The 14,217-nt window shown below is 27.0% G+C and overlaps 3 protein-coding genes across 3 annotated transcripts; 2 read left to right on the top strand and 1 right to left on the bottom strand.

Moving 5' to 3' along the window:
- Positions 1–208: 208 nt before the first annotated feature.
- OCT59_006968 (uncharacterized protein) lies at positions 209–6,274 on the bottom strand (the record flags this gene model as incomplete). Its single annotated transcript, XM_025324158.1, has 4 exons — positions 209–5,208; positions 5,289–5,786; positions 5,878–5,950; positions 6,104–6,274. 4 exons carry the CDS (start codon positions 6,272–6,274, stop codon positions 209–211), a joined length of 5,742 nt encoding a protein of 1,913 aa, XP_025187673.1.
- A 2,583-nt stretch (positions 6,275–8,857) lies between these two features.
- On the top strand, positions 8,858–10,373 carry OCT59_006967 (uncharacterized protein; the record flags this gene model as incomplete). The annotated part of the gene is made up of 5 exons (XM_066139333.1): positions 8,858–9,091; positions 9,160–9,229; positions 9,312–9,487; positions 9,578–9,926; positions 10,027–10,373. 5 exons carry the CDS (start codon positions 8,858–8,860, stop codon positions 10,371–10,373), a joined length of 1,176 nt encoding a protein of 391 aa, XP_065998424.1.
- A 1,925-nt stretch (positions 10,374–12,298) lies between these two features.
- Positions 12,299–13,048, top strand: OCT59_006966 (uncharacterized protein; the record flags this gene model as incomplete). The annotated part of the gene is made up of 4 exons (XM_066139275.1): positions 12,299–12,325; positions 12,402–12,586; positions 12,700–12,752; positions 12,837–13,048. The coding sequence occupies 4 exons, from the start codon at positions 12,299–12,301 to the stop codon at positions 13,046–13,048; spliced, it is 477 nt and encodes a 158-aa protein (XP_065998423.1).
- Between the last annotated feature and the right edge of the window lie 1,169 nt (positions 13,049–14,217).

Below are 14,217 nucleotides of genomic sequence, written 5' to 3'. Positions count from 1 at the left end.
TAAAAAAACATATATTATTTATTACATTTACTCTAAAGAGAGATACTATTACAACAAAAAAACATAATTATTATAAAAAGAAAGGCAAATGCCATCTGATTTAGAATTAAATAATTAATGAGCTAAAAAATAGTATAAAATTAACAATAATATTCAAGTTAACCTTTGTAAACAGAATATTTGACCCACAAATTGCACAATAATACCGTTACTCACTTTCCGGATTTAGCAAGGACGTGAGTTGTATATCAAATCTAATTACTTCTTCATGCGTATTTAAAATTTCATTAATTTCTTTATTAGTTAATTCATAATCTTCGATTAATTTCTGATTAATTTTTTCTAATTCTTTAGAAGCAGAATCATTATCACCTAATATAAAATTTTTGTGTTTTTCCAACATATTATCTATTAAAAGCTTGCCTTTTTTACCAAGATCTTTTTTTTTAACAGTATCAATTAATTCTTTCAGTTTGGTATTTTTAGTCTGTATTTGAGGAAGCAAAATATTGGTCTCTCTTATTCGATTTTTTATCACTTCACCTTGTTGTTGAAGTTCATTAATGAGACCTTCCTTATTTTTTAATTGATTATTGAGGGAAGTAATATTCTCCTGAGAAACTTGATATTTCCTGGTTTCTTCATCCAAATTACTTTGTAATTTCTCAATAAGCTCCTCTCTATTTTCTAGTTCGTTGTTAAGGGAAATAAGGTTCTCTTGGGAAATTTGATATTTTTTGGTTTCTTCATTCAAATTATTTTGTAATTCCTCAATAAGTTTTTCTTTATTTTTTAATTTACTATTAAGGGAAGCGAGGTTCTCCTGATATTTTTTGGTTTCTTCGTCCAATTTATTTTGTAATTCTTCAATAATTTCCTCTTTATTTTTCAATTCGTTATTAAGGGAAGAAAGATTCTCTTGGGAAATTTGATATTTTCTAATTTCTTCATTCAAATTATTTTGTAATTCTTCAATAATTTCCCCTTTATTTTTCAATTCGTCATTAAGAGAAGCAAGATTCTCTTGGGAAATTTGATATTTTCTGGTTTCTTCATTCAAATTATTTTGTAATTCTTCAATTATTTCCTCTTTATTTTTCAATTCGTTATTAAGGGAAGCAAGATTCTCTTGAGAAATTTGATATTTTTTGGTTTCCTCATCCAATTTACTTTGTAATTCTTCAATAAATTTCTCCTTATTTTTTAGTTTGTTATTAAGGGAAGCGAGATCCTCTTGAGAAATATGATATTTTTTGGTTTCCTCATCCAATTTATTTTGTAATTCCTCAATAAGTTTCTCCTTATTTTTTAATTTGCTATTAAGGAAAGACAGATTCTCCTGATGTTTTCTGATTTCTTCATCAAATTTATTTTGTAATTCCTCAATAAGTTCCTCTTTATTTTTTAATTTATCCAAACAATCCTCCAACTTGTTTTGTAAATCTTTAATTTGTTGCTCTTTTTGTTGCTCAAGCTTATTAATAAGACCTTCTTTCTCTTTTAATTTGTTATTAAGGTTTTTAAGATTTTCTTGTAAATTTGTCTGTTCTTTCTGAAGGTCTTCTACAATGTCCTGTTGTTGAGCTTTCTCATTTTGAAGTCTATTCTTGTTTCTTCTGATCTCTTCAAGTTCATTTTTTAATTCCTTAGCTTTTATTTCTTGATTTTTTAACGACTGCAATTCTTTTTTCAAGTCATCCATTTGCTTTCTAAGTCCAGATGTACCAGTTTTAGAAAATTTTTTTTCGTGTTCTAATTTCTTTTTGAGTTTGCTTAATTCCGCTTTTTTATTTTGAATTTCAGTTAATGATGATTTAATGTTATCTAATTCATTTTTCAAGTTGTCAGATTCTTTTTCTTTCGTTTCTAGCTCCGTATTGATTTCTTCCAGTTGTTTTTCCGATTGTTCTACATCTTTCTCTTTATCTAATAACATTTTTTTTAAGTTCCCTATTTCTTTATTCAATTCTTCTTTTTCCATTAATTTTTCGGTAGTAAAATTTTCTAGCTTCTCTCCAGTAAAGGATTTTAGTTTCTCCTCTTTTTCTTCTAATTGCTCCTTAGTTTGTTGGTAAGCAACTTCTTTTTGTTCTAATTTTGCATTTAATTCATTGACCAATTGTTTCAAATTATTTGTTACTTGCTCCAAATTTTTTATTTCTACTTCCAAATGATTATTTTTTTCTACTAACTCCACTTCTTTTGCAATCAAGTTACTTTCTTCTTTTTCAAGTTCATTAAGTTTATCACTTGACGTTAGCTCTTCAATCTGTTTAATTTGATTTAGGAGAGCTTCTTTTTCTTTAACTGTTTTCCAATTTTCTTTCCATGCTTTCAAATTATATCTACCTTGAAAGGCATCAACAGAATTCAATGTATAAATCCCAAGTTGATCATATATTTTTTTCACTTTAGCTTCTGATCTCTTATCAGCTAAGCATCGAAAATTTGTAATACAATCAGGTAAGAACTCCAAACCAGAATCTATATCAGTATTATTAATACTTAAACTCTTTAATTTAATCATACTTTTTAAAGGTTTCATACTACCATAAAACTTGTTAAATTTGCCTTGCTGTATTCTATCTCCATCAATGCTTCCAATAAGTAATTCCTTTAAATTAACAAATCGACTGAAATAATTTAAATTTTGAGAAAATGAATTATCGAGCAAATTTAGATATTCTAATTTTTCACTATTTACAATAGGTAGTCTTATATCAATAAGTTGATTACAATTAGCTGTGATAGATTTAATATATAAACAATTACTTAAATCCAAACTAATTATTTTGTTTTGAGAACAATCAATCTCAGTTAAATGTTTATTTTTACTAATATCTAAACTAGTTAAATCATTTCCAGAACAGTTTAATTTCTCTAAATTAACAAACTCTGATAAATCTAAATGATTTTCTAAATTTTTCTTACTAATAACTAACATTGTTTCCTTTTCTCTTTCATTTTTTGTTGGATAAGTCGTTTTTAAATATTTTTGTGCGTTTGATACAATATCCAAATAATTATTTTCAGTTAAAATACATCCAATTGAATACTTCTTTGCGTTAATATCAATCCATGATTTTTCATGACCTGAATTTAAAACACAAATAGCTATTTCAACATTTTCTATATCAGATTTAATAGATTTAGGGTTTGAAATATTTAAATGAACACAATTTTTTGACCACCCAGCAAATTTAATTTCTATAGGTTTAAAACATTTAATAGAGATATCATATCCTTGCGATAACTGGTGTGTTGTAATAGAATAAGAATTGTTGCGTTGTAATTTAATGGATTGCTTGACATATTCAACTTGTATTTCTCGATTATTTGGACCAAATACTGATAATTCTGAAGGATTTCCAATCATCATCCATAAGATATAATAATCCTTTATATTTATTTTCTTTGAAGTTCTTATCGTAGCAGTAAATTGATCAATTTCATATGATCCAAATGTAACAAATATATCTTTTAACTTTGAATTATTTTTTGAAACGATTGATCCAAAAATCTCGTAATTTTTCTTTTCTACTGGTGGTCTTATACCTACAATCAATTGCTTGGTAATATCCGAATACTTTAAATCAATACTTCCGGTCATTATAATTCTAAAATTATTTCGCTTATTTAAAATTATATCTATTTCCTTCTTTTGCTCTACTTCAAGAATATCATATAAAGGAATTATATTATTAAATTCAATAATTTCTAAGTCATTATTTATATTTTGAATCCATTCAGATAAACCATTTTTTTCAATAATATCTCCTTTTTGCGTTAAAAGACACGGAATACTGAAATCTGCTAAATGTGATTTTAAAGATTCGAATACTGGTGATTCTAAATCAATCCTTTTTGAAATGTAAGATGAATTTTCTATGGTATTCTTAAGAGATTTTCCTAATATAATGCTTAATGGAATAAAATGTCCATAGTTTTCAAAAATTTCTTGTAAAAATATATGTGGTTTCATATTTTCAAGCGCTCTTTCTATAATTAGTTTAAATTTCTCTGAAGGTTTAATGTTATCCCTATTTAACAAAACTTTATATTGCTCACATTTTACCAGAAAATGTGCATAATCCTCATGACTTAGATCATCTGATACTTTAATAAACGGAAAGGAGCTTATATCTTCATTATCTGAAAAAACGTTGTTATCTATTAACATATCATCTAAGGTAGTTGTCGGTTTAACTATACTTAAACAAAATTTATTACTTGAATTTACATTAGGAATATTAATTAAATCAATAGCATTTTCCTTGCTAATTTTTAATTTAAGCTTTTTATCAATTATTAAACCTCGATGAAGTTGAAATTCTTTAACCCATCTTATATATTTTGTATTTTTAACCCAATTTTCTAAAGTCAATTTCTCTTTAAAATTAGCAACTCCAGGTTGTATCTCGTCTACTAATGATATTGTATCGGATTTTAATTGATAAATTGGAACGAGATTGTTATAAGAAATTATTTCAACCGTATCATCTTGATATAAATCATTCATCCATTTGGTTAATTTTTTATGATTATCCAAATTTATTCCATCCGGCGTCAATATTTTTGGAAAGAAATTCAAAGCGGATAAATTATTAAAAGGAATTTCTTTTTCATATTTTGCTGTATTATATATCCAAGTTAAGTAAGTGATAAAAATGTCGATTTGTGTTGAAGTAAACGATTTAAGGCCATCGATAAATAATTTTCCACCAATGAAAATCTTTCTTGGAAAATGATGACCATACATTTCGTACAACTTTCCTCTATCGTCATTTATAAAATTTGAAAACGTCTTTGATAAATCGGCAGTATAAGTAATTTCGGCAACAGGAAAATTAATACATATATCCGATGGTTGTAGAGATTCGTCAAGTTGAACGTCATTATCATCTGAATTAAAATCTAATAAATTTATACGTGAGTTACGATCGTTTATGGAAGTATACACTAAAGGTTGACCCTCATATAAACTCATATTTAATTCACCATCTTCAGTAAATACAGCTTGTTTACTTGGTTCTATGTTGTACCCATTCAAGAATAATCCATGATTCAAATTAAATTGTTGAATTATTTGCTTTTGTTTAGATAATGATGACTCCGAATATTCCGGATCTAGCGATGATATCATCAATTTTAAAGCTGTAATAACTTTCCGAATAGTCGGTCTCTTATCTGGATCACCATTCCAGCATCCTAAAAAGATTACCATTTGTTAATTTTAGATTATGTACAATTAACATAATATAATTAATGTAAGAAAAATTATTACTTACTTTCATAAAGAGTATAATAATCATTGGGCGTACCATCTACCATGGCTTCTCTTAATCCTTGCGTAATTTCTCTTGCCAAAAATAAATTATATTCTTTATCAGAAAAAGGTTTTTTCCCACTAGATAATTCCCATAATAATACTCCAACGCTGTAAACGTCGCTTTTCTCGTTTAACTCAAATGCACCCGAAGACATTTCTTCAATATCAAATCTTCGTGGATCAGTATAAGGAATTGTATCTAACCAAGCTTGACTAGAATCTTTAATACGTTTATTTAATCCAGAATCTGCCAACTTAATGGAATTTTGATGTACAAGTATACTGCCTGAATGTAAATCTTTATGTACGATTCCCCCCTCGTGCAAAAATTCTATTGCTCCTGATAATTGAATGACTAATTCATATTTGTCTCTCCATTTTAACGAAAGAAAATTCTTTTCCAAATAATTACGAAGTGTGCCTCCTTCCGCATATTCTACTACCAATAAATAATTATCTAAAACATAATATAATATAATATTATTTTAGAATACATATATGATACTTTGGTGGTTTAAGTAAGACGTCCCGTGAAAAAAATTATTTACCTGAACTATTCTTGGTTATTCCATATAATTCCATCATTACGTCATTGATATCATTATTCGCACGTAGTTTTATCTGTAAAAAAAAATAAAATTTTTAGTGATCATGTGAGACTTGTAAAATTATTAAACGCGCCAGACTTTTACAATGCGTACTTTTTTTTTTTGTTGAAATGGATTAATGGAATAATTATTCTACACGAATTTTTAGAAAAAAAAATCTAAATACCTCATGTGCAATTTCCCTGACATTATCGTCATCTAATTTAAATGACTTTAATGTTACAAGTTTTCCATCCTTTTTCCAATTCGCTTTGTATAATTCACCTATCTCTTCTATGTTAACAAATTCGTTACGATCATAATAATTTATATTGGCTTTCTTAATACGTTGTTCCATCGAAAGTATATCAATTAGTAGGAATTTAGAACACAGTAATTTAGGATGAAAGACGTTACAAATTATTGTTTACAAACGAGATTTTAAAATTTCTCTATTATCACGTGATGTATCATCCGTGCGACAAAAAAAAAACGAATGCTCATTTTAATCACTTTAAACAGGTTCATTTACTGCATGCGATGATCTTTCATATGATACAATTTTGGGAAGAATTATAATGGAGAGTTATACTTAACAAAAAAAGAATAGACTTAAAAACTATGTAATCACATATGTCATAATTGTCTTTGAATGGTACATTTTTGGAAAGTTAGAACAATGAATAATATTAACAATATCACCTTATCAGTAAAAAATTAAAATAAAGTTCGAATTTGTAATTTCTGTAACGAGATTATCACTTGCACATGCTGCGAAAGATTATCTGATATTCTAAATTCAAAATTTTTTTATTATACGACTTGTTATATAGTGCATAATTGCGTATAGATCATATGTTAATATATTAAAAATAGATATTTTCAATTCATAATAAAGAATTCTTCTAAACGTACTGCGTTAGTTTCACAAAATCTAGATAGAAAAGAAAGGATTTTTTCCTCACTTCCCCCTTCTTTATAATTAAGTCTTCTTTCATATAATGTTTTTATATATATATTTAGAGCGAACTAGCTGTAGCCTGTTGTGTTGCAACAGAATTATAATATGTTGCTTATCTACAAAATTTATACCCCATGGATTTTTGTTACAGGCTTGTTTTTCTTTACATAACCTTTAACTTCAAATATTTCCTGAAAGGAAAAAAAATTACAATAAAAAATGAACAATAAAAAAAAACAATAGCAAAAAAAAGTCTTTTTACTGGCGTTAGTTAATTATTAATAATTAATAAATTTATGTTTCGGTTTGAACAGAAAAAAAATAAATAAGAAAAATGATTAAAAAAATTTATTTTTCGGTATTGACTAAAAAAATCAAAAAAAAAATTCTTTTCGATATTGAACTAAAAAATTAAAATAAAAAATAAATTTTTTTGGAACCAAAGAAAAAATATAAATCAAAAAAAATTTGATTTTTCGGTAATGAACTAAAACAAAAAATAAAAAAATAAATTTTTTTTCGGTTTGAAAAAAAAGAACCAAAAAAAAAAATATTCGGTAAAAAAAGGGTTTTAAAAAAATAAATAAATAAATAAAGGTTACCGGATATCTAGCGAAAATTGCGATCTGCTGCGGCCGATTATACCATCCCAAGAAATATGATTAAAAAGTCAAAAAGTCAAATTAAAAAAGTAAACAATAGTCTGAAATTTGTTATTCCTAAAATGCCGCGTAAGCGGCAAAATTTTTTTTTGCCATATTACGTGGAATTCTTGTGGATTTCCATGGAATTTTTGTAAAATATCCATAAAAATTACAGCTAAAATAACCCGATAGTATAACCAATTTAAGTCACATAATTTATAGGTGACGGCCATCATTAATGTTACACAATTCAAATTATTTAAACTATTCGTAATAAATGTAATTTCAAATTAGCGTTTTTTTTAAAATAAAAATGTGTATAATGATTTACTTATATTAGTGTTATGGCGAAATTATTATGGTCTTTTTTTTTCCACAGTCATTAACTACATAATATAACGAAAATAACTATAAACTTGAATTTATTTTTTTCACGACAAAAACCTTTTTTTTTAAACAAGATATTGCGCCACGCGTTGTGAAAGTTATACAGTTGCCAGTTGGCCTTTTTATGCGACAATTTGACGTTGGCATTTCATGAAATATTTCTCAAATTAGTAATTTCACGTTGCTTTATCCATTTTATTAAATGATGATTCCTATATTTTACTGTATTATACCAAAAAATTTCCCATCGTTATCTGCGTTTGTTACAGGAATGATTTCAAAGTGATGTTAACGAGCGAAACTGTTTTTGAGATTGGCTAAATATTTCGCCTTTTGAGGTCAAATTACGAAATTTTGGCCCAAAGTTGGCCAAACTTCCATAATCCCCGAAACTTTAAAGAATAAATTAAGACTGTCCAAATTTATTTTTTTTTTAAAAAAAAAATAATAAAATACACACAAAATTTAGCTAAAATGCTTATAATAAAATTTACATAGCATCAATTATTTCATAAACTTCAGTAGCTGAATCCACCAAACTATGATAATTTCATTTTTTGGATCCATCTACATTTGAATATTATGCTAATTCACACAGTTACTGCGCGTACTGTGTGTGTAAATCACTCCTTTTTGGGTTTGGAAGTTCGGAGATTTCGGAAGTTTCACTTACAAGCTCGTCCGCAATGTTCATTCATAGAATTATTGATTACATAATTCTAGCCCTACTTGGTTGAAAAGTCATAAAATAGAAAAGATTGGGGAAATGCACAACATAAAACTAGTATATATATGGAAATTTAGAAATGAATGCATTAATCAAATGCGTAGATTGATGATCGTTATGCCAATCATGATATCATATTGGTAATACAAACATAACTGATAAGAATCCCATTTTTTTCAAATTTATTTTTTTTATTTAATCCTTGTCAAAATCTTTAAAAAAATGACGACCAGTTCCAATAACACAATTAATAATGAATGGATTCAATGGATTGAAGATGGAATTGCTGGCGAATATATAAATTACCATGATTATAATGAATTTCATGATATGGAGCGTATTGGTACTGGAGGATTTGGTGAAGTTTATCGAGCTAATTTGGAGAGTTCAAATACCGTTGTCGCATTAAAATCTTTGACAAGTGGTAATAATAACATGAAAGAAATTGTTAATGAGGTATTGAAACTAATTATTACTAGCTCTAATATTTTTATATTAATTACTAAAAAATATATATTTTTTAGATAAGATTAATGCGTAAAGTTAATTTACATACGAATATTATACAATTTTTTGGTATTACTAAAAAGAAGAGTAAGCATATCATTATATAAAAAATTGAATATATTTACGTCGATAAATTTATTTACTAATTTTCCTTCTGTAAAACGTACAGATAATGTTGATTCAGATTATCTATTCGTTCTTGAATATGCAGATAGTGGTACATTGAGAGATTATTTAAAAAATAATTTCGATAAATTAGATTGGGATATTAAATTACGATTTGCAATTCAAATTACTGATGCTGTCTCGTGTATACATCACAAAAATATTGTTCACCGTGACCTAGTAAGTATTTTTTTTTTATTTTTTTTCAAAAAAAAATTTGCATATAACAAACGTATATGTCAACATACTGATTATTGATTATAAATTCAGCATTCTAATAATATATTAGTTCATAAAGATAATATCAAATTAGCGGATTTTGGTCTTTCACGTAGAGCCGAAGTATCAAATTCCATAAAAAATATTTTTGGGATGTTACCTTATGTTGATCCACATCATTTCAAAAAGAAAGCAAACGATGATAATAATAATCATCCGAATAAAAAATCAGATGTGTATAGTGTTGGCGTTCTTCTATGGGAAATATCATCAGGAAAAAGACCATTTAAATCTTGCCAAAGTGCTTTTGATGAAATAACACTAACATTACAAATTATAGATGGTAAAAGAGAAATTCCAGTTGCTGGTACACCAGATGAATATGTTAAAATCTACACAAGTATGAACCTTAATTCATTTATTCGATTCGTTATTTTCTTTAATTTATAATACAAATACACATTTTTATATATTAATTTTTTTTTTTCAAAAATTTCTAGAATGTTGGCAGGGCAATCCAGATAATAGACCAGATATGCGACAAGTATTTTCCGAATTAAAATCAATTAATTTAGCAAATGAACAAAACCCCTGGAATAATACAAACGCTATTAATAATGACTATAATACTTCATCAGATAGTTCGTCAAGTAGTTACTCATCAACATCAACTAGCAATTACTCGACAACTAATTCATCGTTATGCAGTTCATTAGATTGTTTATTAGAAATTGAAGATGAAAAATCAAAAGCCACTACAACTACAGTTGTTCGATCGAGATCAAGTAAGAATACGCTACTGAGAAATTTCCTGAAAGATCATAAGAAGAGTCTTGAACGAACGTAAGATTTACTTCGACTTTATTAGGGTTTTATATTTTTATCACAAGCGTAGCAGCGTGCCGTATAACTTTGTTAGGGCCAAGAAGGGTTCAGAATATTCACTTTTTATATAAAGATACAAATTTACTTCTTATTTCTGCAAAAAGAAACACTTTGTATTCTTTAAACACATTTTTTGATTCAATACCTAGTTATTATGATAAATGGGGGATATTGTCAATATAATTTTTAAATAGTTCTGTAGGGTGGTATCCTAAAAATACTAAAACTAGTAAAACGAACTTCTGGTGTTTTTTTAAAGATAATCTTTTACAATATATTAAATAGTACTTTACATCGTATCCTAATAACATGCGAATTACGTGATGCTCTCTTCGCGTCATAGTTAGTGATAATAAAAGATAAATTATATAATTTTTTTTCGATATATTTATTCATGTTATTTGCCATTTTATTATTAATAATAAAAAAGCTGTTCCGATGGGTGTATTCATCTGTATTTCTGTATGACAAATTTGAGTTTAATTATTATTAATAATAAAAAAGCTGTTCCGAAGGGTGTATTCATCTGTATTTCTGTATGACAAATTTGAGTTTAATAGACCTAAAAATCGTATTGAAATGTCTAAAAGAATAATATACAGTAATTATTAACAACTGACTCCATAACAGTATATTCCTTTTAGCCCGGGGATTATTCTACTAATCCAAAGCGCACCAAGAAAATCATGATCACGTGATCAACTTTTTTATTCCTTAGCGTCACTCTCCATTTGTCCCTCTTTATTATACATTTAATTGGTATAGGTACGATGCAGATGTAGTTATAGTTACAAGATCGTTATCTTTTGGGTAAAACCATTTTTTTGAATTTTTTTGATTGTGCTGAATTTTTAAAAAATTTGCCATGCATGTAACAAATGGGAACCGTTAGCCCGGTCGGTTGCATTTTTTTGTTCGGTTGTCTGATTTTTATGTAACAAATGAATGACCAACATTTTGACCCATAAAGTTTTTTGGGGTTTTGATTTTTCAGTCGAACGTGTTTCACCAATAGAATGGTTTATTTTGTTAGTTATAACGATTCGGGATTGACTCTTAACGTAAACCAAATCCACTTATAATTAATTTTATCACAATGTACGATTTTATTATATATTTCGCAATATAAACCAACCATATTTATTTATTCGCATTATCCGATTTTATCCTAACTCCGGCCAGGTAACGTTTAGACTAGCATGTATAAATAGTTTGAATTGTGTAACTTGAAATCCCATAATTAAAACCCGTGACTTTTTTCAAATATTTTTAGCTTTTCTCATTCTTTTCCCGTTTACCAAACTGAAAAAATTTTTTTTTTTATTAAATAATCCTATCTGCTATTGTTTCGGTCTTTTAAGACCGATTTTTTTTATATTAATTTTTTTTCGATCTTTTTTTTTAGACCGTATTGTTATTTTTTTTTCAGATTCGCTTAATATAACTCTAAGTTATATATCGCTTAATATCTAAGCAATTAAAGAACTGACGATAACAATATCATGATGTTGTACAAATCCACAGGCGATTAATGATAAATAAAAAGAAGTCTTTTTTATCAGTGTTAATTATTATTAATAATTAATAAGTAAATAGAAAATGGATATTTAAAAAAAAAATCAATTTAAAAATTCAATTTTTTTTTTCGGTTTGAATCAAAAAAACCGAAAAAATAAAAAATCGATTTTAAAAATTTTTTTTCAGTTTGAAAAATCGGAAAAAATTTCAGTCTATAAGAAAAAAAATTTCCCAGTTTACAAGAATCAAAAAAAAAAAGCATTTAATAAATTTCCTAGTTTATAAGAACCAAAAATATAGGGATTATTTAAAATAATTTCAATAAATTAAATTGGGATATTAAATTGCAATTTGCAATTCAAATTGCTGATGCTGGATATTGTTCATCGTGACCTAGTGAGTACTTCTTTTTTTTTAATTTGCATGTAACAAACGCATATGTCAAAATACTAATTATTGATTATAAAATTAGCATTCTAAAAATATATTGGTTAATAAAAATCCTATCAAATTAGCGGATTTTGGTCTTTCACGCAGAGCCGAAGTGTCAAATTCTATAAAATATGTCTTTGGAATGTTACCTTATATTGATCCATATTATCTTAAAAGGGAAGAAAACAAAGATAATAATAATCATCCAAATAAGAAATCAGATATGTACGGCGGTGGCGTTATTTTATGGGAAATATCATCTGGAAAAAACCATTTGAATCTTATAATAATCCTCATAATGAAATAACATTAACATTACATATTATAAACGGTAAAAGAGAAATTCCAATTGTTGGTACACCAGCAGATGATTATGTTAATATCTACAAAAGTATGAATATTAATTCATATAATTTAGTGCATTAATTTTTTCAATTAATATAATTACTTATTTTTTTTTGTTATATATTTTTAGGATGTTGGCAGGATAATCCGGATAATAGACCAGATATGCGACAAGTTTCCGAATTAAAATCAATTAATCTAACTAATGAACAAAAAACTTGGAATAATACAACGCTATTAATAGTGATTATAATAATACATCAAATAGTTCGTCAAATAGTTACTCATCAACATCAGCTAGTAATTACTCGACAATTAGTTCATTGTTATATAGTTCATTAGATTGTTTATTAGAAATTGATGAAAAATCCACCACTACAACTACAGAGTAAGAATATGTTGCTGAGAAGTTTCCTGAAAGATCATAAGAAAAGTCTTGATCCTTGAGCGAGTGTAAGATTTACTTCAATTTTGGGCTTATATTTTATCACATGCGTAGCGGCGACGCGGCGTGCCATTTAGGGCCAAAAAGGGTTCATAATAATACTATCGCTTTTTATATAAAGATTCAAAGTTTACTTTTTATTTCTGCAAAAGTAATACTTATATTTTTAAGACGCGTTTTAAATTAATACCTAGTTATTAATATGATAAATATTAATATGATAAATGGAACTAAATACGTTATTGTCAATAAATCTGTGGTGGTATCCTAAAATACTAATTTAATAGTAAAAAACTTTTTTTTAAAATGAAACTTATGTATTACAAGTTAAAGTTTAATAAACCTATAAATCGTATTGAAATATTAAAAAGAATTTATTTATATTTATAACGGTATATTCCTTTTAACCCAGACAGTGATAGAAATTGGATCCGTGCAGTTGGCGCAGCGTACACGTTTTAAATTCTGCGCTTGTAATTAAAAGTAGATAGGGGCGATATTTCATAATAGCGCTTTATACGATTATTTAATTTTATAAATAAAAACGCATACGGCTTTCATTATTTCATAGGTTGCGCTCTGTTCGTATAATTTCCGACACCCGGGTGATTATTCCAACTACCCGAATTCTTGGATCCCGTGATCGACCTTCCGTCGCGGCGACTCTGATGAAAAAAAGGTAAAAAAAAAAAAATATTCTTACAATTGACCGAAATGGCGAAATATATACTTGTTATTCCATGGGTATCAATGAATAACTGAAATATTCACCGATGCCTTGTGGACCCCCCGAAGGGAGGGGAGCATCGGTGTATATGGAGTATTTATTAGATACCCATGGAATAACAGGTTTTTATTTTTAGATAAAGATGAATACTAAAATAATATAAAAAACAAATGAAGCTGCGGACGTTTAGGAATCAAGCCCCAACTCAGTAAATTCCGCGTACTACTATATGATCCTAATTTTTTAATTCCTATCTACTCTATTATAAATCAAAAAAAAGGCAATATTTTTGTATATTTATTTAATGTCAGCAATTCATTATTTTAATTGTTAAAACTT

This window comes from Rhizophagus irregularis, chromosome 15, assembly GCF_026210795.1.
Source record: "Rhizophagus irregularis chromosome 15, complete sequence".
NCBI classification, from domain to species: domain Eukaryota; kingdom Fungi; phylum Glomeromycota; class Glomeromycetes; order Glomerales; family Glomeraceae; genus Rhizophagus; species Rhizophagus irregularis.
The sequence above is the reverse complement of the archived record's forward strand: the minus strand, read 5'-3'. Positions and strand labels throughout refer to the sequence as shown.